Source organism: Calypte anna, chromosome 1, assembly GCF_003957555.1.
Source record: "Calypte anna isolate BGI_N300 chromosome 1, bCalAnn1_v1.p, whole genome shotgun sequence".
Taxonomy (NCBI): Eukaryota; Metazoa; Chordata; class Aves; order Apodiformes; family Trochilidae; genus Calypte; species Calypte anna.
In genome coordinates this window covers 6,263,405-6,290,521 of record NC_044244.1, presented here as the reverse complement: position 1 = coordinate 6,290,521, position 27,117 = coordinate 6,263,405, and the positions used below count along the sequence as shown (strand labels likewise).

At 42.8% G+C, this 27,117-nt stretch overlaps 1 protein-coding gene across 1 annotated transcript; it reads right to left on the bottom strand.

Annotated features, from left to right (window-relative positions):
- Positions 1-18,181: 18,181 nt before the first annotated feature.
- On the bottom strand, positions 18,182-24,678 carry ECHDC3 (enoyl-CoA hydratase domain containing 3). The gene is made up of 5 exons (XM_030469594.1): positions 24,440-24,678; positions 24,193-24,314; positions 22,245-22,342; positions 20,211-20,411; positions 18,182-18,672 (listed from the first exon to the last, which is right to left on the bottom strand). The coding sequence occupies exons 1-5, from the start codon at positions 24,652-24,654 to the stop codon at positions 18,343-18,345; spliced, it is 966 nt and encodes a 321-aa protein (XP_030325454.1). The 5' UTR covers positions 24,655-24,678; the 3' UTR covers positions 18,182-18,342.
- Positions 24,679-27,117: the final 2,439 nt, after the last annotated feature.

Below are 27,117 nucleotides of genomic sequence, written 5' to 3'. Positions count from 1 at the left end.
TCATACACACAACTTTTCCTCATGATTGACCATGTCCTTTTTTTGGCAGGACACCTACAGCTGGAGCCAATGAGAGGCTGTGCTGTCACAACACACCTTGCATGCCAGTGCCTGGCTGGCAGAATGGATTTCCAGGCAGGGAGATAAACTTACAGTAACCAAAACTTCGGGATTTGTCTGTGACTCAGCAGCAGGCTGACATCCCAGCCCAGGTGTCACCGCTGCCTCTCTGGTGCCAGGTCAGTGGCTTTTGTGGTGCTGTCAGTCAGAGACACCTGGACAGGCTGGAAGAGTGGGTAAGCAAAAACTGTGTGGATTTTAACAAAGAGAAGTGCAAGGTGCTGCATGGGACAACAATAAAGAGCCCAATATGGAGCAGGATCTATGTGAGGGGGGCAGCCTTTGCTGAGAGGGGCTTGAGGGTCTTGGGGGACAGCAAGCTGGGTGTCAGTCAGTGCAGTGCTGCAGCAGCAGAGGCGGATTGGATCCTGGGCTGCATCTGCAGGGACATTGCTAGCAGAGAGAGAAACATCATCACCCCACTCTACTCAACATTTGTCAGGTTACTGTGTCCAGTTCTGGTCTCTGCAATTCAAGACATGGACAGGCTGGAGAATGTCCAAAGAAAGGCCACTGAGATGATCAAAGGGATGGACAACCTGTCCTGTGAGAAATGACTGAGGGAGTTTGATATCTCCCTGGAGAAGGGAAAGCTTGGGGGGAACCTCATCACGGTGTTCTGGTACTTCAAAGACCAGAGGATGAAGGGAGTGGAACATCTCCCTTATGAGGACAGGCTGAGGGAGCTGGGTCTCTTTCGCTTGGAGAATAAGAGACTGAGGGGTGACCTCATTAATGTTTCCAAGTATGTAAAGGGTGAGTGTCAGGAGGATGGAGCCAGGATCTTCTCAGTGTCCAATGATAGGACAAAGGTTAATGGGTGCAATATGGAGCGTAGGAGGTTTAGTGTTAACACAAGAAAAAGCTTTTCACTGTGAGGGTGGCAAAACACTGGAACAGGTTGCCTGGTGAGGTTGTGGAGTCTCCTTCTCTGGAGACATTGAAAACTCACCTGGATATGTTCCTGTGTGACCTACACTGGGTGGTCCTTGCCCTGGCAGGGGGGTTGGACTCGATGATCTCTTGAGGTCTCTTCCAAACCCTAACACTGTGATTTCTGTGACTGATACAAGGAGAGCAGAAGCTTTATCTTCACAAGAAGATGAGGAGCAGGAGGTACAAATCACACTGAGAGAGGTTGTATCTTGATGCAAGAGACTTTTTTTTACAGTTGGAGCAGTCGCTCACTGGAACAGCCTCCCTGGGGTTGCAGAATATTTTTGAGATGTGACTGGATAGGGTGCTGGATAATCTTGTCCAAGTTCCCTTTCCTACAAAAGGCTGGACCAGATGGTCTTTGGAGGTCACTTCCAGCCAGGGCTGTTCTATGTTTCTATGAATATTGTTGAGAGGAGCTTATATCTTTTTTCACCCAGGTAATTTTTACATTTGGTTTAGAGTGTCATGGAGCAAAAACAAACTCTAGGTCGAGAAAGACAAATAGTGATCTCTGAAACTGGTCCCACTGCCATGGGGACAGGAATATGGAGCTTCAAAATCTGTGAGCCAAGCTCTAAAAGAACTAAAAGTGCTAACTTTCTTATAAAGAGAAAATGGGAGGTTTAAAATCCCATCCTCTGAGCTGCAGAGAGCAACTTCCATTCCTGCCCTGGGTGATGAGGGTATGTGTGTGTGAAGTGGGAGATGAGTTTGAACAGTGTGATGGTTTGTAGACAACTGAGTCTCTTCCTAGGCAAGCACTTGGGATACCATCACTTGCTGTAAAAAATGGCCAAGATAGTATCTGTGGACAGCACAGACAGTCAGCATTTATTGGGTACTCTCTAGGAATGCCTTTAGCATTTAGTCCTATTTGTGATTGAGCCAGAAGAGTATCTTAATTGCCAGGTTATGTTCTAATATAATTGTAATATAACCCTGAAGCTGCTGTGGCCACTTTGTACCTCTACATAAGCAGAGCTGGAGGCATTGAGAGCTGTGGCAATGAATTTCTCCCCAGCCAGCCTTCACAGTTTTCCTTTGTCTGGCAGATTCACAGATTCTGTCCCTTCTCTCAGTACCTGATCCCCTTCCTGTACTGCTGAGGCCATCTCTCTGTCCCCAAGCCATTCCTCTGCCTCCCCCACCCCACCAGTGCTTCTTGACTCTCTTTCTCCAGAACTCTCTAGGTTGTCTTTGTGGCTTTTCACTGCCTTCTCTCTTCATCAAGCCATTTCCTTCTTTGCTAGTGGCTGATCTGATAGGCACGTTAGTGAGTTGTGTAGTAAGATGGACTTAATTTCTCTCCTCTCTTCACTTCTGCTGTTAGTAAACCTCACTGGTGAGACAAGATTTGCAGGTATGAGGAGAGCCTGAGAGAGGCAGAAGCTACTCAGTGAGTTGTGCTCTCTTCAGGGTTACCTGCAGTTCATATGGGGGGAGAGAAAGGGGAACTGGGGTGTATTTTTGGAATTCAGTACCTCAGTTGCACTTATGCTAGTTTTGCCTCCTAAATACTTTCATGGATCTACTCCATCTTTTCCTTCAGTAGATCCTTCTTAGAGCAAGTGCTTCCCTCTTCCCAAATTTTGTCTGCTTAGAGGGAGGAGGGAACTGCCTTCTACTGTTTTTGCAGTTATCTGGTTGAACGTGACCCAATTGTAGAATATTCCTATAACCTTAATGCAATAGAAAATTATATCTAATAGCTCTTCCTTGGTTTCTACTATTTAAAACATGTTTTCTGGCATTTAATGATAGTTTGTTTTCCCCTGTATCCCAGTGAATATAGGCAGCTAGTTATTTTCCAGTGTCAGCAAGTTTGAAATGAATGTAACTTAATTTCCTGTGGGAAAGGGGGAAATATGTCACAGAATTGGATTAAATATTAATCATATTATTTCCAAAGGGGTGGAGTGAAAGTATAATCAAAGAAATATAGAAAATTATTTATTCTAAAAGAGCATAAAATATGTACACTCAGAAATGAACTTGTCTTTTTTAATTACTGTGGGTGTTTATGATTTGGCCTCTTTGGTTTAGTTATTTATTTTGAGTTTTGGTTTGATTCCTGTTCAGACTGGAAATTAATTATTTTAACAGTCTTCCACTGGCCTGTGACATAAGTCTGGACTATCTTGATTCCAGTTCCCAAGGACAGGGTGTCCTGTCTTAGAGTGAGCTGTATTTTGCATTTGAGCTGTGTTTTCTGTTTCAGCAGAACTGGATGGTTTATGGAAGAGAGCACCATGATGGGATTCCTTATCATATTTGCTGTTGTCGTCCAGGATGTTCTGTAACTGTTCTGGAAAGGGATTCTGGCAGGGATGTGGGTTCTGTCCAGGGTCAGCTTATGGTCATTGGAACAAAGCCTGATAATTTCATTAGAAGCAGAATCAGGCCTTCAGTAGATCAAGAAGGGGGTTTAGGCTTCTGTAGCAGAATGTGGGTGGACTTTAGACATTGAAATTTCATCAGCAATCCAAACAGGCTCTGCTTATCAGCTGTCTAAACCTTCCTCTGCCTTATCTCTGGAGGTGCCTCTCAGTTTGACCTGAAAGTTCACAAGATGCACGTGCTGTACAAGGTGAGCAGAAAATTTCAGCACAAACTTCATCTTGTTCAATGCCATAGTTTACACATCTTCCATCCTCAGTGTCACTCTGTCCACAGTGTGTTTGGAGAGTCTGGATGATATTTATTTCCATATTTCTTCATAGAAATTGGGCTGGTGGAAAACTTTCATGAATCAGAAAGTGAAAGCAGAGATAAAAAAGCTTTTAATCAAGGCCTTACAGCAGGAAGATAGATGTAAGGAGGAAAGAGGGATGGAGATCCACACCTCTAGACCACCAGGACCAAATAATGTATTTTACATTGCCATGGATGGAAAAAATTCCCCATCATGGAAATCCTCTAATGCCAAAGGACAAGGCTTTTAGAGGATAATCCTAGCCTAAATTGCAACCCTGTGTTTGAGCATTGGGTCTCCTAATGCTGTAGGATACAATTACAGAACAAGGCCTGGAAACCACAGCCTTTGTTCTGCCTTGTTGCTTAATTGTTTAATGAAGTATTCACTTCATCTAAGTGAGTGCTTTGTAATTTTGTACTTGCATGCAGCTGGCAGTGGCAACGAGTGAAGAACTGGCTTTTTTACAGAATAATTTGTTCTCTTGGTGAAAGAAGGTGTCATTCAAGACACCAGGCTGCGATAGTAATAATTTGAGCAATTTCCCCATAAAAGGGAAATCTCACCCTTAAAAGTGAGGAATGAAAGCTCATTTGCTACTGCTTCCCCCTCCTTTTCCTCTTGATGTTGTGCAAAGACAGATGGAAGAGGTAATGTGACAATTAGTAACAGATCTTGCCCTAACAGCTCAGTTTCTAAGGTCAAAACACTGCTATCATCTACACCTCTAAAACTGGAATAGGAGAAGCATTCCTGACAAAAAAACCCAGGAGGGTATCTCAAAAAAGGCTCATATCAAAATGAGACCAATATTCAGGCACTTAAATAGATGCAAAGCCACTGTCTGTAATTGCAAAATAACATTTTAAAAGTTTATTTTAAAATCTTTCATGGATTTCAGGAGCAAAACAGTAACCCTGTTCTACTCTTGAAAATACTCCCATGCTTAGGACAATGTGTCAGGCTCCAGATCCCAAGGAGTTCCCTAGTAAAGGGCAAGTGTTAAGAGACATCAGTTCACTACCAGCTACTACCAGGCAGCTCTGCACCTCCCAGCATTTTGGATGTTTTGATCTTTTGAAGCATCTATTTCTCTTTATCACTATAGAAGGAACTTAGATGATTAGCTCTGGGCTTGGATATAATTTTTGGCTGGGGACCTAAATTCCAGACACTGGATATCAGGACGTTTGAAATAGACTACTGAAAGAATATGACCCTGGGAACAGGAGAAAATTATTTGAATACTGGAGGCTTTTTTGAGTTCCAGCCATGCAGGGCCTCTTGCAAATGCTAAATACCAAAGTAACATTGCCAGTCTTTAATATGGAGTTTTTTTTTAATAGCTATAGAATTCTTTTATGAATAATATCAGTACAAACAGAACAGGTGAGGTCACCTGTGCACTTGTCCCTTCCTCTCTTGCCAGCCCTGCCTCTTGGGGGGTGGTGCCTATGGATACTTTGCTGGATCTCACAAGGGAGGGTGCTTCTTCACTGAGACCACATTGCTAGAGGAGGGCAGGACTGAGAGAGGTGGTTTACAGCTACTTCAGTAAAGTAAACTCTGCTATAGGTGGTATGCTTAGGAAGTCCATGGAGTGCAGATGATGGGAAGGAAACCATCACGCTGTGGTGTGGCACTTGGCACATCAACAAATGGTATGGTATAGGACACTTACATGTATGTGGTACAGTATGTACATGTTCATAGAATCATAGAATTGGCTGGGTTGGAAGGGACCTCAGAGATCATCGAGTCCAACCCTTGAACCACCTTGCGGTTGCTAGACTATGGCACTGAGTGCCACATCCAGTCTCTTTTTAAATATCTCCAGGGATGGAAAATCCACTACTTCCCTGGGCAGCCCATTCCAATGCCGGATCACTCTCTCCATAAAGAAATTCTTTCTAATATCTAACCTAAACTTCCCCTGGCACAACTTAAGACCATGCCCTCTTGTCTTGTTGAAAGTCGTCTGGCAAAAGAGACCAACCCCCCCCTGGCTACACCCTCATAGGGTCTGTGTTAATGCATTGTTCTTGGCCCCAAAGAGGTGGCAAGGGCATGACTTGTGACTGTTACACTTAAAAGGAAGCACAGTGCAAACCTTTTGTTTGTCTGGACATTTTGTAACTTGTTTTCATGAAACTACCATTTTCAAGATCATTTAACAAATCATTATAGGCCTTTTAATAAATTACTGTAATTAACCTTGCCTGGGGTAACTGAGGGCAGGATTTTAATTCAGTTAGTTAAGAGTCTGTCCTCTAGGCCTGAATGTTCAAGATCACAAAAGCATCAGAGCCAACATCAGTTCAAGGACCATCAGGAACAGATCTGGCTCACAGCCATCTTCTGTACCTGTACAATGCTGGCTGGTTCCTGCCTGTGCCAGTGTTTTTCTTGGGCTGTTTTTATCTGTGCTCATTCTAAGCTGCCTCTGAGATCTGTTCTTGCAGCTGGAAGTGCTGAAGTATGGGAAGACCCTGGTTCCTTTGCCTTTAAGGACCCACCTGCCAGGTCTTCTGTAGGGAGTTTCCTGCAGAAGGATGGAGACAGAAGCAGGGGTCTGACTCATGGCTTCCAGAGACACCTCCTGGAAGAGCTGCCATGGAATTGCCATGGGGCAGTTGTGCATCAGTCCTGAGCAATCTCATTAGCACCTGATTTCTTAATAGCATCCCATCTACACTTCTGTTGCCAGCTATTTTTGTATCCTGTATGCAACCACTGCCTTAACAGGAATTCTCTGTCTACATAAAAGAATCAGGCTTTGTAAAACCTATATAGGAAATGTTTGCGTAAACTTTTGCATAAACCCTCTAAGAAGTAAGTTTTTAATTAAGAAGAAGAAACAAACCAAACCAAAACAACAAATCATTTGCTTGAAATGTGTTCATTACCTTTTCCCTAGAACCAACATTTTGGCTTCTTTGAAGAAAATATTTCAAAAAACGTTGCAAAAATATTTCTTTAGCACATTTTTGGCTTGAAATACTGTCTTGCCAGGTCTGTTACTATAGCTGCTTATCACTCTGAGGTAACATTGGCTGTTTGTTTCCAAGTTTCAATTGCTTGCTTTTAGTGTTATTACTGGTGGTGGCTCAATTTCTGTGGTTACAGATGGCCATAGTCTGAAATGGTTTCTGTGTGAACCAGCTGAAGCCTCCACATGAAGTCAGAGAAGGATCAAAAGTGTCAGAGAGGAAAATGAAACAGAGGGCACAGATCACCTCTTTCTCAGCTATTTAGGAGCACAGTTGTACAACAGGATCAAAGGCTGTTTAGTGGGAAAGGCACTGACTGGGATGGCTCTGCTCTGAGTGGATGCTTCTTACTGAAAACTGATGAAGCAATTAAATTGCATCTTCCACTCAGTTTGCTGGTGAGAGTTGTCCAGAAGCTGCCAGGCAAAAAGCTGATTTAACCTCTACCCCATTGCCATGGGCTCCTGGAGGTTTAGTCTGGGCTGGACCCTGCTTGTCACCTTGCGTGCTTATCGGTGTGCTTGTTGACCTGGCTCTGGTCACTGCATTCCAGAGCTGGTCACTGAATGTTGTTTATTTGAATTCCTCTGCAGCTTCAGCACAGCCTGGTGTATTGGCTCTTTTGATTGAAGTTACAGGCTCCCCTCACCGTGGTAGCTTAGAGCAATGTACTCATTCCCCATCCTTTTCCCATCATGGGAATTTGGGGAGTATCATAGAATTGGCTGGGTTGGAAGGGACCTCAGAGATCATCAAGTCCAACCCTTGATCCACTACTGCTGCAGTTACCAGCCCATGGCACTCAGTGCCACATCCAGTCTCTTTTTAAATATCTCCAGGGATGGAGAATCCACTACTTCCCTGGGCAGCCCATTCCAATGTCTGATCACCCTCTCCATAAAGAAATTGTTTCTAATATCCAACCTAAACCTCCCCTGGCACAACTTAAGACTGTGCCCTCTTGCTGAGAGTTGCCTGGGAAAAGAGGCCAACCCCTCCTGGCTCCAGCCTCCTTTCAGGGAGTTGTAGAGAGTGATGAGGTCTCCCCTGAGCCTCCTCTTCTCCAGCCTGAACACCCCCAGCTCCCTCAGCCTCTCCTCATAGGACCTGTGCTTGAGTCCCTTCACCAGCCCAGTTGTCCTCCTTTGGACCTGCTCCAGGACCTCAATCTCCTTCCTAAACTGAGGGGCCCAGAACTGGACACAGTACTTAAGGTGTGTACCAGTTCATTCAGGCTGATAACCAGTGTTCCCTGGGATTCCAAATGTTATTGATGGTATCATTATGGGTGCTCTGTCTTTCCTACTTTTCATGAAGCCAGGCAGAAAGCTGAAGAGACACCTGGCATTTGTATTCTTTGTTATTTACAATCATCTTATGATTACCATTGCAGGCTCTTGCAAAGTATTCACCTGCCCCAAGGGATGGAATGACTTGGCAGCTTATCTGCATTACAATTGGAATATTGTTCTGCTGGGAGAGAATGTTTTTATGTTTCAACAGTTCTTGCTGTGCCTTGGCATTTACAGTCCATCTGGACTAACATCTTCAGCACTTTTCTTCCTACCTACCCAGCTGAGTCTGGGCCAGGAGTGTGACAAGTGCTTTATTTCATCACCAAGCTGTGAGTAGCACAGTTGATTAGTTTTTATTATTCACTGTTTTTAGTGTGTCACAGAGACCTGCATAACTTCCTTTACAGGTGGGGAAACTGAGTCACAGAGGGAAGAGATGATATTACTCAGTTCATGTGTTGAAGAGGGTGGAAGAGGTGACACTGAGATCTTGGCTGGCTCAACTCTGCCTGATAGACCCAGATTGCTGCTTGTTCCTGAGAACCTGTGGGATGAAGGCATGACTGTCACACCCTGCTCACCTTTTCTGCCTGCCTTGCCAATCCAGTCTCCTATAAAAGTCTTTCTGAATTGCTTGCTCCCTCCAGAACATCTTACCACACAAACTCATTTGGATCTAAAATTAGAACTCCCTGGGAAAGCCAGAACAGCCAGGCTTTCCCAGACTATGTTCTACTGAATGGTTCAGGTCCCTAAAAACATCTGTGTTTCTCACAGGTGGATTTCTGAAGGCAGAACAGGGGCTCCTCTTGCTTCTGAAGTTCTTCCTGGGGTTTGATACCGACTCACTTGTCTTGACTATTGGATTGGAACTGGTGCACTATGAGGATGGAAAGACAGGGGCTGCAGGGAAAGTGGGAGAAGAGAGCGTAGACCCGTGGCTTGCATGACACCCAGGGGTGCTTGCTCACACACAGCACTCAGAGAGAGCTACCCGATGAAACCAGGGGCTCATTCCCTACGAGCACCCAAGTAGAAAAACAGGAGGCACAACTGGCTTAAAGCATTCACCAGGAATTGCTTCAAGATGTGAGCTGTGATTGCCCTCTGCTGACAGTTTGCTATATCGTGACATCACTTCAGGAATTATTTTCTGGTGTAGGGAAAACAAGGATTTCTGAGCATCTGTAGTGAACTGAGGGAACCTCTCTCAGACAGAGATTTTAGGGGTTTATTGCTTGAGTGTTTTATGTTCCTTCTCGCTGTTGTCACTTAGATGCTGCATATCAATCAAGGATGAGTCTGGTCTAAGCTGCTGTGCAAGCTTAGTGAGAGCCAGCTTTCCCCTGGAGCTTGTGGTCTACAGAGACAGGACAGATACAGGACAATGAAAAAAACCCCAGTGATCAGCCCCATTTTGCATAATGTCTGCTGAGATACTGAAAGCTCTACCTGAGCCCACAAAAAGGCAGTTCTATGAGTCTGCCTGGAAGCTAAAGTCAGGGGAATTCCAAGCAGAATTAAGGCACAAGCTTTGATTACAAGGAGCATGGATCATACTGTTGGCTTTTTCCTTTTTTTTTTTTTAATTTTTTTTTCTTTCTTCACAAGGTTACATAATTCCTTAGCTCAACCAAAACTGCAGTTCAGTCCAATGCCATGTTGGTCTCAGCAGACCAAGCAGCAATGATCTATTAATAAACAGAAGATTGAACTGGACAGTCACGTTTCATTTCTGCCTTTACCACTTGCTCAGGGTTACCCTGGAGTTTTGTGAGGAAGCCAGGAGCTGAATCCAGTTGTTTCTTTATTGTGGGCTTTTTTCCAGGTCTTTAAAGTCTTTCTTTCTCTTGTTTACATTTCAGAATTATCTAACAAATGGCTGATAGGAAAGTATTTAAATCTTACAGTGATGAACGGGACAGAAAGTTCTAGGGCATTTTAACAGTTTTGTGGTGGTTTTTTAGCCTAGGAACTGCTACTGAACTCCTTACCAGGACTTTTGCTGTTGTAAATTTCCTGTTAGGATGTTACTAGTTTGGTAGCTCTAAGTGCTGAATAAATTGGTGTTGCATATCAACCATCCAGTGCCTCATGAAGATTTCAGACCATCCGTGTCAATATTCCTGGATTATCTGGTCTGAATAAATAAATACTCATGTGGAAGAAGGCTAAAGGCTCACAATATCCACAGACAGCAAACAAAAAGGACTGGTATCTTCAAAATTCCATTTTGCCACACTGAGTACACAATGTTTTTTCACAAGTTATGTAAAAGGACAAAAGTTTACTCTTGCTGCCAGACAAATGCTATTCCCCAACCAAGCAGCAGAGGCTTCTGATGTCAGCGATTAAGATGAATTTCCAAGCCCAACTATGGGTAGGAGACAGCAAAATTTGAATTTCTGAACTGCAGTGGTGTCACTGTATGAGGTTGGTTATATCAAGAATATAGCAACAACAATAATAAGTAATAATATTGACCATTAATAATAACCTCAAGCTAATTAATAAGGAGCTGATCATCCTTGCATGAGTACTCTTGTTAGTCCCAATGCAAAAGGGGTAAATTAAGTCAGTTTTCCAGTCAGTTTCCTCTGCATGGGTGCTCTGGAGAAGACCTCAGTATTTCTCTTGCAAGGCCTTCTTTCAGACAGTCAGATGTTCTCATTACCCTGCTCTTTCACCTGGTATGTCTCATTCATTTCTTACAGGTTTTGCATTAAAACCTGATGCTTTTCTCAATTCCAGGATTTACCTCAGTGTTAGCAGTTGTTAAACTGTGATATGTGATGTTTTGTAAAGCTTTCCAGATTTGTGTACTTGTATAAGAACCCCAAGGTTCATTAAAAAACAAACAAACAAACAAAAAACTACTCTCAAGGAGGGAGAGAAACAACCAGATTAATGGTTCTGACTTTGCTATATATAGCAACTCAAAATAAAAAGCCAGAAAAAGCACACTAATATTAAAATATTTTTAACTTAACCTAGTGAGGTCTTGATAGAGAAGGGAGACCAGCTCAGAAGTATTCACCATGCCTCTGTTTCTACTATATCCAAACACTCAGAATAGAGAACAGCAGGTAATAAAGTTTTAATGCCATGAAGGGTATGTTTCATTAAACAGGTACAAGAAACAAAATACTCCTATCTAGCTTGAAGACCACATTAGGAAAATGATGTCATGTGTTCATTTGCTTTCTCCTTTTGCCACATTTTACTGATCCTTCGTTGTTCCTTTCCAGAGGCATCACTTGGTGTCTATGCTGAGAATGATTTGGGGCCAGGAAGTGGAGAAGACAGAAGCAGGTATATATCACATTATCCTTGATGCTGACAGTGCAGAGTTGACAGGGAAAACATTACTCATTTTTCCAAAAATTACTTCATCCACTGTAATTGTTTATAGGAGGACAGATCTGGAACAGAAGCAGAGTGCCCCTCTGGAAGCCCTAACACCTTCTCTATTATCAGCAGTTGAGGCAGCCTGAATGTCAACATTCTCATATTGCAGTCAATTTATCCTTAAAAATTCCTTCAGAAAGCAGACTAGGGTTTGAGCTTCTGCTCCTAGACATGGCCCATTACATCAGACCTCACTGATACATGGCTCTAATGAGCCAAGTTGCAAAGAAGTCTAAGGTGTTGCCACCCATGCTTCTGCCTTTCCAGGTGACTTTCCTGCAGCAGAACTGATGGATGAGATCAGTAACTGTATCTGTATTAAGTCCAATGGTTTGGGGGTTTTTGGGGTTTTTTTCCTCTATAACAAACATAATAAAATACACAATAACCCTGTGATGCTCCCATTATTACAACTCCAAATATTTTAAATAATTATTATTGTCTTAAGTCATATTGTGAAAATGACTAGAATTGGCCACATCAGAGGCTAACAAATTATTTTCCCCTTTCCAAATACACAATAGTATTAGGGGTATAGTTCTACTATTTTCTTTTGATAAAAACCATGTATTTGACAAAAATAATACCTAATATCAAATAACAAGCAGCCAGGAAATAATACATCCTACAGTGGAGAGTGAGGAAGATGTAGAACTGATTTTATTTTTTTAACCTCCCTTGTGACTGTGAAGCAGGGTGGGGATGCATTACTCAGTGGCTAAATTCACAATTAGGATAATTGAGGTGCAACGCCAGTGAAACCAAGACAAATGAATCCTACTCGTTGCAGTGTGACTTTTGTCCTGTAGCTTTAGGTCTTCATGGAAACATAACCATTTGTCTAATTCACCTTATTGCTTGGAGAAGGCAGCCAGCATTTCCATGAGATTATTTAAATGCAGAATTATTAGAAAATGTTGCAGCCACAGAGATAGATGGGCTTTACATAAAATCTCTGTTCTTTGTCGCAGCCCAATGTGATATTGAGCAAGATAATGGTCAGAAAGAGCATTGCCAGGCTCCTAATGAGAAACTGTTGACAGTAGAATTACCCCAGCATTTATCAAAAAGCCAATAAATGTCAAGCATGGGACCTTTGATGCAGTAGCTGATGATTTCTCTTCAGAAGCCTTTGCAGTCTCTTCCGGGCATGCAATCATTCTGCCTTTCTGCTGATTTTATTGAAAACTTTGTTGCTGAAGAAGGACAAGGAGCAGATGTTGGCATTGTGAATGCCACTGCTAGAGTGCCACTGGCTCACCTGGAGACCTCAGGCAGAGCACATTTGGCCTCAATTTCCCCATCTGCAATACAGGAATGAAAATAGAGGAATTACCCACAGGCAGTTCTTGTGAAGGACACAGTGTTGCCATCCAAATGGTCAGAAATCATGAGCTGGGTGGTAAAAACCATGATGCTGACTTCTGTCAGTGAGTTAGTTATGTGTTCATGTTAACTATGTCCAGCTTTTTGTGCCTTTGTGGTACATATTTTCGAGTTCTCTCCTTCACAGCTACAGGTGATTACTTCAAACTAATGCAAAACTAATTCCTACCCAGTCTGCTGAATTCTGGGTTGGGTGGCCCTAAGAGAACCACACGAAGTTTTATATATAAAGTTGTTATATATAAAGCTTACATAAAATCTCATTCTGTTTTTCAGCTCTGAGGAACATGGAAGGTATAAATACCTTGCCCATCACCCGAATCTTCTGATTAATTCTATTTTCAGCATCTGTCCCTCAGATGATGGGGTGAGGAACTTTGTTGCCTGCTCCATGAATCAAGAAGAACCTTGTGCTGTGTGTTACTCCAGCTGCCACTGCACCTCTCAGCTTGTTTGTTTGCCTTGATCACAAGCTGAGCCTGAAGTTACATCACAAGTGATGACAGGATCATATCCTCCAGATTTTGCCCTCTCTCAAATTTCCAGGTGAAGGCTCAAAGCCATCCTTTGAAGGATGCTGCAACAATTATATTTCTTCTTACGAAGCCACTGTAGAACAAAGTTGAGCATTAGAAAACAATGGACTCTGAGGCCAGTGGCTGGATAATTCATTGCCATTCACACTGGCAATTCCTCACTTGCATTTCTCTGCCAGTTCCCAGCTGTTCCTCTGTATATGAACAGAAAACGACCCCATCTGTCATTTCCAGTGATGAGCTGCATCCTAAAGGCTGTACATGGATGGAGCTGTAGTGAGTCTACAGAGAAGGTTGAGTGTATGCCACATGCTATTCCATTCACTTGAAATGAGGCTAATTACCTGGCACACCTCACTGCAGAGCAGAATCTTGAATAAAAATGAGTGAGGTGACAAGGGAAAGACTCGTGGCTATTTTGGGACAAACTGTCTCCTCAGGCTGCAGGTAGCCACAGTGGTAAAGCTCCCACTCTATCATTTGGTTTGCTGCTTCTTGGCTATAGAACTTAATTAACAGTTCTGGAACTGGTCTCTTTCCCAGGAACAGCCTGCAAAGCTGTAAATTAAACAATAAAGGCAGATGTGGGCCAAAATAAAAATTCCACACAAGTTAGAAATTAAAATTTATATTGCTTTCTCAATCCACAGGGGCCAGGGCAGGAATGTTCTAAAACATTTTATTTTTTTATTTGCCTAGTGGTTCAAGCAAGTGGTAGATGTTCCTGTGGATGCCACCATTTTTGGAACACTTGATTACTAATTCTACAATTACTTTATTGCATAAAATAGTACAAATAGATACTGTGAAAACTGAGTCAAAACATACTTATAAATATTTTTTCCTTTCAGGATCTGAAAGTACAATGCAAACATTTGCCCTGTGTGTGAATTAGACTGAAAAAGACTGCAAGGCCAGAAAAGTAACGTTCTTAAGGATCTGAGGTCAGTCATTCAGAGCACTGTGCTTCCTCAGCTTCCATGGAGCTGAAATGTGGAGGAGCTTGAGGCATTGTGGTATTTGGTCTTTTGCAGGGAAAGCCAAAGGTAACACTCCTACCCTCTCCCCATCATATAAAGAACAACTAAAACACCATTTTTGGTAGTTAATTCCCCTCTTGTCAAGGTTTTGTCTTGCTGAAGTGTGGCTGTTTTTACATAGCACTTCCATTTGTGTTAGTCTGCTCATAGTAAGTCATGCTGAAGATACCTCTGTCTTTTTAGTATTAGTGCCTTATGAGGCCATTCAAACTTAATGAATCCACATGCAGGAATAAGATAACTAGAATTTACTCCCATTGCAATATAGCTACTTCAGGTTAAGTGATTATTCTTTAAAAACATAGATATTTTACTTCAAAAATTATGACCAGGAGTTAATAATAATAATGCCAAACCCTGTCATGTGTTGATGGCAATCAGGTGCAGAAGGAGAATTTCTAAGTGTCTGAAAGGATGTGCTCATCTGAACTGTCACTCCTGTTTTAAGCCAGTGAAACCATTTTGTTACTGCAGGTAGTTGAAAGAGCACTGTACCACAAAAATCCCATAATGTACTTATTTCTAAAAGCCTGGAACAAAAGAGCCAGTAGAGATTTGCTGAGTAGTTGCAAGATGGCCATTAAATATAAATATTTTTTAAAACAATTTACTCTTTCCTAATGCTTTTAGAGCAGCATGTGGGAACAGAGTCTAAGTGCAGCATCTTACTGCATTAAAAAGGACATGATGAAGGTTATTTGGCTCCAGATTTAACCCTTCTATCTCTTAAATGCTCACAGCCATTGCTAATCTATACCAACTAGGTGAGTTTATGGAAAACTTACCCATATTTCCTACTGGTAACAATAAAAGTTGATGTTTTTAAAACAACTATTCCCAGTGATTCACATTTTTCACATTTCTATAGAAAAAATATTTTAAATAGTGAATTTAAGTTTAAATTTCCATTCCTCAAATTAAGAATAGCAGCAGAACTGGAAATTGCTTTCGTTTCATTCTGAGTATGCACTGTAGATGGAAAAGAGAAATTTTTTTTAGGACTGTGTATGTATAAATGGTCTGAGTTTTTGTATCACTGGTTTGCATGATGATGTACTGGCCAGTTAGAAAGAGAAGAGGCTGATTTTGGCTCCAAACTATTCAGATCTTACTCCAATATAAAAAAATAAGATAACTTAATTTTGCTACAGGGTGACAAAGTGATACTCAAGCCCTGGATCCCAGCAGTGCCCCTGATGGAGTACAGCCCCACTGCCACTGTGTGACAGACTGACTGAATCAAGAGACCACTTCTTAGAACCTGTGAGGGCCAACAAGGCTGATACTGTCAACAATGCCCTTTGCAAGGTGGCCCTCATGTTGGGGTCACCCTGAAGTAGATCTGCAGAAAATATTACATAGTCCTTGGCCTGGGCTGCTTCTGTCTTCATACAGCCCCTTTGTGGCTCAAACACCAAAGTGCTGACTTAACTGCTGCAGTTTTGCAGCTCAGAGTGCCCAAAGTAACAGGCAGGCTTATTTTTAGCATGATGCTGAAGATGCTCAGGAATGGTAGGCAAGGGGCAGTATCAGGGCACTGGGAGGGGCAGACCCATCCATCCTGCCTAGGAGTAATAGGTCCCTGTAGAGAAGTGCCCCAGGACTTTGTGGAATCCACTTCAGAGAACTGAGGAATGAACTAACACATGCAGATGGGAAATCACAGAATCACAGGATGTTTAGGTTGGAAGAGACCTCCCAGATCATCCAGTCCAACACCACAGTCAACTACTAACCGTGTCCTTAAGGACCAGATCCAAATGCCTTTTAAATGCCTCCAGGGATGGTGACTCCACCACTGTCCTGGGCCATTCCAATACCTGACAAACCTCTCAGTGAAAAAATATTTCCTAACATCTATCCTAACCTCCCCTGGCACAGCTTCCATCCATTTCCTCTGGGCCTTTCACAGGGAAAGGGCTTTTTCCCTCCTCACTCCACCCTCCCATAAAGTCTCCTCTCAGCCTCCTCTGCTCCAGACTAAACATCCCCAGCTTCCTCAGCTGCTCCCCATAGGATTTGTGCTCCAGGCCCTTCATGAGCTTTGTTGCCCTTCTCTGGACACTCTCCAGCACTTCTATGTTCCTAGTGAGGGGCCCAGAACTGAACACAGTACTCAAGCTGCAGCCTCACCAGAGGGAACCTGTGATATAGGGGCAAACATACCTTAAAAAGGTCATTCTTGATTTGTAATACTTCTGCATTTGGAGTTTTAGCAGCTGTCAGTAGAATTCTTATAATGTAACTTCAGACATCTAAGTCTAACCTAAGAACTTAGGCAACTTTACTGTCAACAAAGAAAAAAAGGCCTATCCATTCAGTTATTCATGGTCTTTCTTAGATGCCTATTTAGGGATGAAATTGATGAGACTTCCTGATTTGCCTATGTGGAACCTCAGAAAAAATGTCTTCGCTGAGAGCCCATCCCATGTTGATCACCATGGGCTGAAGCTGAGGCTCATATCATCAGTATCATCATCAATATTACATCCTCAAGAAATTTGCTGATGAAATGAAACTGGAGGAATGGCTGACACACCAAGTGACCTGGCTTCAATCCAGAGCCATAATCTAAGGAGAAATGCAACAAGAACCAGTACAGGCTGGGAGCTGACTGGCAAAGCAGCAGCTCTGAAACTGAGCTTACAGTGGATTGCCCAGTTGAACACAAGCCAAGAGTGCACTCTCATCACAAATAAGACAAAGTGCACACTGAGCAATACTGAATGGCTGAAAGTGTCCAGCAGATGGAGGGAGTGTTTTGTTCTCCTCCACTCAGCACTAGTGAGGCCACATTTGGAATACAGTCCAGTTTGGGCACAGTCAGTACAATGGGGATGTGGAGAAACTGGAACTGGTCCACTGGAGGGCTACCAAGCTGGTTACCTAGAGAACATGACCTATAAGGAGAAAGGAAGAAGCTGGATTTGTCCAGTCTGGCACAGAGGAGCCTAAGTGGTGTCTAACTGCAGCCTGGGACTGCTTGCAGTGAGTTATGAAGATGATGGCACTGAAGTTTTCTCAATAACATCACATCATGCAACAAGGGCCAGTGGCCAAAAACATGCTCAGACTGGACATGAAGAATTTTTTTCAGCAGGAGGGTTTCAAAGCACTGTGAGAGATGACCCAGAGGAGCAGCTGAATCCTTATTGTTGAAGTTTGTGAAGACTGTAAATCCATGGCTGAACTCATTTGAGCACAGGAATGGGCTTTCCAACCAACACACCTAAGATTCTGTGATAAACTGGAAACATACAGCCTGAAAATTCCAGTTGAGTGCCAGGTGGGAATCTCTGCTGAAGGCCACAAGCAGTGGCTTTCCCAGTGTGCATTTTGTGAAATGAAACCATTCCAAGTCCTGCTGGAGGCAACAGCAAAATTCCCTAGAGCTGGGACAAGAGTTTGAATTGATGGTGGAAAACCAGGATTTGCTGAGGGAGGCAAACTAGAAATACACAGAGTTCATAAGCAGATATAAGGAGCAATGGGTTATTGTTACAGGCTTTTTTTTTGTACATATGAACAATAGAGGAATCCATTTTGATACGTGTTACTGTCATCACTGGATGGTGCCCAAACCCTTTAATTCTCCATTAGTAGCAACAAATGGAAATTCTCATCCAGAGGTAGGGGGACAACTACCAAACAGGGTGATCTGAGCTCTCTCCCACTCTCTGCAATTCCCTAAGTAACCTGGGACACATCCCAGTGATACCTGCAGCACCGGGTTCCTTCTGAAACCATGGATTAAATTCACTGCTGAAACAAATCATTTGGTTCAATTTTTCTTAACATTTATTATATACATAGAATAAATTTATTGTGGCTTTGGCACGTATTGAGAAATTTAACTTTAAGTAAAACAAAGATATACTTCCCAAAGGCAACGGTGTGAAGAATCATAAAGCACAGCTGAGGCAAGAGTAGCAAGATTCATTTCTTCTTATCCTGAGAGTGTGACCAGACAGGTTTACGTTTCTGAATAAAGGCTTCAATACCTTCCTGCCCATCTCTCAAAGTCAAATTGTCTGCCATGACCTGAGTGGTCATTTTGTAAGCAGTATCGAGGTCCTGTGCCATCTGTCTGTAAAAGGTGGCTTTCCCCAGTGCCAGGATGGATTTGCTGCTTTCACAGATCTTGTTAGAGATTTTCATGGTCTCTTCTTCCAGCTTGTCTTCTGGCACCACCTTGCTGACAAGCCCGTGCATTAATGCTTCTTGGGCAGAAAGAGGTTCACCAGTGAAAAGCATCTCTAATGCCACCTGAACAAGAAAAAACACCTTATTAAGTCAATTCAGCTGCCTTATTGCCTTGGTTTGTTTGGGGAATTTCAACCTCTTCCTTCTAGTACAAGTTACTCCTTTGACAAAGATAAAATTTAAATCTTTTTGTTTTGGTTTCAAGTGTTAAGAGATTTCAACTAAGAGAAGGGCTGGGGCCTTTTGCAGACTTGCCCACTGATTGCAGCTGTCCTAGCCTGACATTGCTGTTTTTTTTTTTCTAAAGTCCACAATCTCTAGTAATTGTAGTAGGAATAAAAAGAGATGTGGATAGTCCACAATGTCAAATGAGTGACCTTGGTATTTTAAGCTGGGCATATGATAATAAAGACTTGCTACATCAATGTGGGTCTTTGAAAATACCTGCCTTAGCTTCAGGTTGGTCAGGCTGTTTTGAAATATGTCCTTTTTATAGCCACATCTATTTCAGTCTCCTGCTGCTTCTAGTATTTTGTACTTCAGATTTCAAATTAAAAAATCCCCCTGAATACTCAGTGACTTTTCAATGTGATACCTCAGTATTTTTCCACAACTCCTGATGCATTTGATGGATGCCATGAATCATAAGAGCTGATTATCTTCATTAGTACCTTTGCTCTGGAAGCTACAAACAGTGGCAACATTTTGTTTAATTAAAGGTAAAATCAGTAATCCTGCAAACTATAGGAATGTTCTTGCTGCTTTGAAAAGTAGCACAGAGAAAAGTATATCCCACATTTTAACAAGGAATAATAAACCCTGGAAATACTAATTCAGAGAGCTATAACTGTACACTATAGCACAACTGGGAAAAAAAAAAGAGACAGACAGACTGTATTTGAACAGAATGGCTTTACAGATGGGAAATTTAAAGTTGAAGCTTTTATCCAGCAACTGAACTTGTGCAGTTAAGTCCTTGCAGAGCCCTGCTGGGCTTCGAGTTTGTCTGCATGAATCCAACTGGATCAGAACTTTAAATGTCTTCCCTCAGTTACAGAAGCTTTGCAGATTGTGCAGATTGTTTATGCCATGAGAGATGTGTACTCACAATCAGTAGGAAATAAAGCAGGAAGAAAGTACAGAGGGGATTTAGATGCTATTTAAAGCATCTTAATCTACACCCAGGCACATCCTGCTGGCAGTGAAATGTCACCTGCGTGGCCAGAATTGATACCTCAGTAGGACTGATATCCTGAACTTGCAGAGGCTTCCTCATCAGGGAAGAACATTATTGTCTAAAGCACAAGGCTGTCTGTTGGAAAGGAAAGGGATTGCTGAGCTGCTGTGCTGCTGGTATGAGTTCCTGCTGGTTGGAATCACATTGGTAGGAAGCTGCTTTCCCTAAACAGGTTCATCCCTTTATTATTTTTCCCAGGCCAAAGAATTATGAAGGTAATGGTATGAAGGTAATTATCACTGGCAATGAAGTATTTTGAATGTTGTCCTGCAGGAAAATAAAGGTTAGGCAGTGGAACTAAAACTCCTAACATGGGAACCTACTTGTTGCAGAATTACAGAGAGTATCTGGGAAGGAAACCTACCTTTCTTGGAAGGGACCTGCCCAAGGCCACAGCTGGTGTGGAGCAAAACAGTCCAATGTTTACTCCAGGAGTAGCAAATTGAGATTTCTCACTTGCCACAGCAATGTCACAGCTTGCCACAAGCTGACAGCCTGCTGCTGTAGCCAAGCCATTTACTTTGGCAATCACTGGTACAGGAAGTTTCTGGATTAAAGTCATAACCTGTATGCACAGAAGAAAGTGGTCAGTCCCTGAAATTTAAGCAGTGGCTGTTATAAAACTTACAATTGCTTCACACACCTGATGTTTGTATTTTTCAGCTTTATTAATTGGAGTTTAGTAAAAGAAACAGTTCTCTGCAGAACCTGTTGTAATGCATGAGATCTCTGCTGTGCCTGGAGCTGCTCAGTTGTGTTTGTGTAGCATGAGTTGCTCCTGCAAACTCCAGTGGAAATGGAGAGCACAAGAATGAAAGGTAGAAACACTTGTTACCAGATCTGCATGGAACTTGTGTGCCTCTGCACTGCAGGTCTGAGGTGCCTGGCTGGGGGGAGATGTGTACTCAAGAGACAACATCCCCACCTTCATCTGCCGCAAAATGGAAACTGATTCAATTGAAGTCTCTGTCCCAGGGAATTAAACCAGCCTATAGCTGGTGTCTGCACGATCTCTCACCCAAAATACAATTACTGGAAGTCTTTCTAGGCTTACTCTGCATTCCAAGGAGAGACTCAACATGCCAACAACTAACTTTTCCTGCTTGAATTAGACATAAGATGCAAAAACACACTCTCTCATTCTTTCTGTCAGATTACTCTTGAAGGTTGGACATCCAGCTTCTGACAGAAGTTAAAAAAGATGAATTTGTCTGAACTTTTCTAACTCAGGTTCTCCTTCCATACAGTCTAGACCAACAAGCTCACCTAATTTTAATGCCTGAAGATAGAAAATAATAGTTAAATAATTACAGTCATCTGGGTTTTTAAAAAAAATCTCATATTATTGCAGTGTAGCAAGATAAATTTTGATAAACTTCATTTTCTACTTCAATTTCTTCAGTAGATGAAGTCTAGAAAATTTTATGTTGCTTAGGTAAAATTACCTACATTCAGCTTTGAGTCTGATCAGTCTTTGTTCTTTATGCTTATTTAAAAACAGATTTTCAGTGTCTCTGGAGAAGAAGACAACAAAAGAGTACCAATACCAATACCTGCAAGTGTGCAAACAACTGTAAAGTACTCCTATGCTTATACAAATCTGAAGTGAACTGCTTTTCTGAACAAAAAGAACACAGCCTGGTACAGGTTTGTATTTGAAAAGCCTCTGGAGAAGTGGTATTCTCACCTGTTTCAAGATTGGATGAGAAGAGTATGTAAATCTTGGATACTGCATTAAATAGTATTTCATGCTATATGGAACACTTTCCATGTTTTTTCTGCCATATCTTTCCTATTCTGTGACCCAGAAGCTGTGTGGTTCAGTTTTCCACTGACAGCATACTGGTATCCTGCCCTGCAACTGCAAAATTAATATTAAACCATTGACTGCTGCACTGTTGGACCTTGGCTCCTTTCTGATGAAGGCACTGACCTGTCACTCAGTCATTTCTGTGCTTACCTCTTTGTTACTGAAATGGAACCCAGGCAAAGCTGCCAGGATGATTGCTTCATTTTACACTGAAGGCTCCTTTATTGCTTACTTTTACACATGACTTTTACAGCATTTGTGAAATATGGGCTTGACAATGTGTGTAATGATCATTATTAGTGGAGGAACTAGAACGAAAGGTCTCAGGAACACATCATGACTGTACCCACTGAAGGAGACAGCCACATTGGCCTTCTAGCCCTTTTACTTGCTTGAGGGGAAATCCAGGGAAAACATAATTTCACCAGGACCAGATTTTAAAATGTCAGAGCAGCAAAAAGCTAAGAAACTGGAGGAACAGTCTGTGCTTTAGCTAGCAGATGAGAAATGCTGTCCCTCCTTAAACCAATATCATTGCTTTCTCTTATTACCAGGCAAAAGTGGTGGCACTTAAGAAGAACTGTTTACCTCTGCACATATTTCAAATACTTGGGAATGATACTTCACACCATCTTCACTTGACAGTTCCTTTAAATCATGTCCAGAACAAAAGACAGGTCCCTCAGCTGTAAAGAATTTTAGGAAAAGTCAGTCTGAATCAATCAAGGAACCAGGAGTAGCAGCACATCAGTGCCCCAGCTAAAGGTATGTCAAAGAGATGTCAGTGGTCACAAAGGAGCTTGGGAAGTTTTAGAGTTCTGAAACATTGACTTGAGGATTTTGTAACTTTTAATTGCCACAATGCAACATTTAATCACAGTAACATCTACAAACATCTTTTAAGACCCAGCATGTTCAGGATTTGGGCAGCAAAAGAGCAGATTTCTGTGAAACTGTATCTTGGATTTGCTTACCTTCCAGTGGCAGCTGATATCAAAACACCCTTTATGGGTACACTATCTTTACAGCAGTTTTAATTTGTCATGAGGGTATGTGCCATAAGAGTAAACCAATTAGATGCTTATGAATCCTTCAGAACTTCTCTGATACTTGCATGGATGTCACATTTCCAGCTACAACTATGCAGATATAATATAACCTTACTTACATACTCCTTTCTTGTGGACTAGATTATTGTGGCAAACTGTCCAGAAATAACCACACAATTAACATCAGTCACCTCATGGGATCATAAATAAATTAATCACGTCTGCATTTGTGCCTCACTGAAGAATTCACTGCACGGTCTGTGTTAAGACTCAAAGTATTCCCCGATCAGTCTTCAGTTTTCTTGAGATCACATTCCATTCAGCAACAGAATTGGAAATCAAAAGGAACATGCAATTTTTCTTTAAACTAAAACAAAAAAACCCCAAATGAAATTGTGCTCACAAACTCCAGACTACTGTACTCACAAAGAACCCAAAGTGTTTCACAAAATTTGTAACTGCTGTTTGAAAATGTTGAATATATATATTTAAACACAGGCCTGTGAAGTTAGCTCACTTCCCTGCTCATATGCGAGCCAAACACATAGTGGTTTCCTTTACATACAGGAAACAACAGCAAGTTAATGAACCTCTTTCTCTAAGATGTTTGAAAGAGGGGCAGGGGAAGATAATCTTGAAATAGCAGAGAAAAAAAAAAAAAAAAAAAAAAAAAAAAAAAAAAAAGATGGCTTAAGAACAGCTCAAGTTTCTTTAAGAATTCTACAGGTTAATACCTAAATGGAAGAAAACAGTAATAGGCTCTGAGAGGTAATATTTTACAACACCAGGTTTCAGGTGACTGCAATATTGATTATTATGGTCTCTTCTTCATTGGGAAGTTTTAAAAACACTTTTGATAAACCAGTGGCAAAGATAATGAGACAGATCCTGGCTGAGAGCAGGGGAACAGAGCACACGATTTGAAGAAACCCCTTGAGCTCTGGTTTCTTTGACCTTTACCTGCTAGGAAAGGCAGTGCCACACCAGCTCAGCCTGTTCCTGTCAAAAACCTGTAGCTGGGAGTCTTCTTTAGTCTGGCAATCATTAGAGCCTGGCTTGTGTTCTGTTTAAAGTATTCTTCATGTGTAGTTTTAAAACCAATTATTTAACCTGCTGATTGTTTTTGCAGAGGGAAAAAGTTTGCTGACTCCATAAACAGACTGCACAACCTGACTGAAATTCTGAAATGTGTTTCTTCTTAGACGGGTAAGCTATCCACAAAGATGTAACAAGAACCAAGTCAATTGTTAATGCCGTGTTCAAAAATGAGGAATGAAGTACTTTAGAGTGAAAACTGGGATAAATATAAGAGTACAGCAGTGTCTGAAGGGTAAAAGCAGTGAACTGGTGAACGCACCAGTCCCTTCCCGTCCCATTTGCTGTAATTCTGTGAGAGATTGCGGTTCAAACTTTGTATTACCCTGTTTCTTCTTCTCTCGCCTTCCCCTAACCCCTTCTCCTCCGTCGGCCTGAAATGACAGCAGTACCTGAGATGATGATAACTCGGAGGTCTTGGCTTTTGACGTCGTGCAGCAGATCCTCCCTGAGGGACTGCAGCATGGCGAGGGACAGGGCGTTTCTTTTCCTCGGGTTGTTTAGGATAATGTTTCTGTAGAAGACGTTAAAAACAAAGAAGGCCACTATTTAAAAAAATAAAATAAAATACAAAATTGCAAGGAACGCATTCAGAGCCCTGAGGCCCGCAGCGGTGCCTCCCCAGAGCCTCCGCCTCACCGGACGCCCTCTGCCTGCCTCCGCACCGTCAGCCGCTCCGCAGGGCTCGGCTGCCCGGCTCTCGGCTGCCCGGCTCCCGACTCCGGGCTCGGCTGCCCCGCTCCCGATTTCGCGGCTCCCGACTCCGGGCTCGGCTGCCCGGCTCTCGCCGCCGCGGTGCGGCTGAGGGCCACAGCCAGGGCCCTGCTCAGCCGCCTCAGCCCGACGGCGGCCATAGCTGCCGGGCAGGCGAAGTGGGCGGCTCGCTACCGACCCCCCCAGGCCGGCAGGACCCTGGAAGGAACCGAGGCTTCTGGCTGGGCCGGAGCGGGGAGGAGTTCGGAGTGGGACGGCAGGGACCGAGCCCTCCAGGCCAGCGAGATCCGGGGCCGGGCTGAGGCGGGGAGGAGGTCGGAGTGGGACTGCGGGGGGGTGACCCGTGTCTGTTCCCGAGGTGGGGGGTGTTTGCTGCCAGGGCACTGCACAAACCCATCTGGACCTTTGCTTGTCCACCGGCTGGGTTCTCAGACCTGGTTTTTGGGTGTAGAACTCTTGAGACCTCCTGGGATCCTGTGGAACACTCGGGTGGGAAGGTGGCAATGGGTGGATGGGCAGAGTCCCGTTGTATGAGACCCAACAAGGCCGAGTGTGGGTCCAGTACTTGGGTCACAACAAGCCCAGAGGTTTGGGGATGAGTGGTTGGAAAGCTGCCTGGTGGAAAAGGACACGATGGTGCTGGTTGACAGCTGATCCAGCTGCATGCTCAAGTGGCCAAGAGGCCAGCAGAATCCTGGCTTGTGTCAGGAATAGTGTGGCCAGCAGGAGGGAAGTGGTTGAGCTCCTGTACCTGGCACTGGTGAGGCTGCATCTCGGGTACTGTGTCCAGTTCTGGGCCCTTCACTACAAGCAGGACTTGGAGGTGCTGGAGCATGTCCAGGGAAGAGCAACCAAGCTGGTGATGGGTCTGGAGAACAAGGAACTGGGGCTATCTGGAGAAAAGGAGGCTGAGAGGAGACCTTATGGCTCTCTATGACTACCTGAAAGGAGGCTGTAGCAAGGTTAGCATGGACATGTTACAGGACATGTTACTTCTCCCAAGTAACAAGGAATAGGAAAAAAGGAAATAGCCAGGGCAAGTTTAGATTGGGTATTAGGAAAAATTTCTTTACTGAAAGGGTTGCTGGTCACTGGAACAGGCTGCCTGGGGAAGTGGTTGAGTCACCATCCCTGGATGTATTGAAAAGCCATGTAGATATGGTGGTTAGGGACATGGTTTAGTGGTGGACTTGGCAGTGCTGGGTTAATGGTTGGACTTGATGATCTCTAAGGTCTTTTCCAACCAAAATGATTCTGTGATTCATTAATAAGTACCTTAAGGATGTTGGAGGGGCACAGAAAATGCTGACTTCTGCTATAATTTCTTCAGATTTCACTAAGCATTTGCATCTAGTACCACAAGATGGAGATTAGGGCTGTGGCAATAGAAATTGTTAGTGGCAGTAAGTTGGGATGTATCATCAACATCATCAACAGAGAGGACAATTATACTATGCAGAATTAATGAGATCACTTTGAGGGGTAGAGTAATCATCATGAGATGAAATTCAGTACTACAAGGTCTGGGGTCATATATGTGGGAACTAATGAGATCACAGTTTATTCAGTGAGAACTCATAATCTGGAAATGGTTGTGGAGAAGACCTTTGGTATCTTAATTGGTTCCACAGAGTCAGTCTGTAATCTGTATGATGTGTCCAAGGAACAAAAAGACAAATGTGAATTTAGGAGGTGATTTAAAAATTCAAATGTGATCTTGAAATTCCAAGTCCTTTAGGGACTTACATTCCCAGCTCATCTTAATCATTGCTTTTGGTCCAAGAAGACAAACTAAAAGAGGAAAAGAGAGTACAGCAAAGAATGGAGATTGGTATGAGGGATGAGAGGAGTGTTGTTCCTTGAGTCTGGCAAAACAAAGAAGGGACTTATTACTGCAGTCTCTAGAGCATGGGTATTTTGCAATCTGGGAAGGCAAAAAGCTGTGTAAGGTGGAGAATTATGTTGGCACTACAGTGAATGGGTACCCACCAAACAGTAACAACTTTGAGCCAGAAATGGAGCTGAGGAGCAGAGGAGGAGAGGAGTGAGTCACTAGAGGAGTGAGACCATGGAACAGCCCTGCCATAGAACCCATGTGGATAAAATCTGTTAGGATTTTTATTTATTTATTTATTTGTTTGTTTATTTTAAGTCGGAGCACTGGTTGGCATCTAAAAAGGGTTCTATATGATGACTTTGCCCAGGTTACCAGAGAGATGGATCTGGGGAGATGTGTCCCTCTCTCTTCACCTGTGTTTCTGTGAAACCCCAGATCTTTTGCCAGCTACTGATACAAAGCATAGTAAATCATTCCAGTTTGAGAGCTGCACAACTCTCTGCAGACCCTAATTACTCTAAAGAGTTCTTCCAGAAAATGTCACTTTGCAATACAACCTCTCACATTTCTTTCATTCTTCTGTTCTCTGTTTACTCCCAAGAGTGATGATCTCTCCATCTTCACACCTGGCTCAGCAGTCTCTTGGGAAAGCAACAGCTGTGCCAGTGAGGCACTTGGCAAACTTCCTCATCTGCCATGAGATGCTGATGGGCCCAAGCAGTGTTGTTCAAGGAGATACAGGATGCCCCAGACATTATTCCTTTCT

Bases quoted from the DNA above. Each gene is read 5' to 3' on its own strand.
- ECHDC3 (XM_030469594.1), bottom strand. From the start codon at position 24,654: ATGGCCGCCGTCGGGCTGAGGCGGCTGAGCAGGGCCCTGGCTGTGGCC. The intron at 24,315-24,439 runs GTGAGGCGGAGG...CGTCTTCTACAG, and splicing joins AGGCAGGCAGAGGGCGTCCG to AAACATTATCCTAAACAACC. The intron at 20,412-22,244 runs GTAAACAGTTCT...CTGTGCATACAG, and splicing joins TATTTGAAATATGTGCAGAG to GTTATGACTTTAATCCAGAA.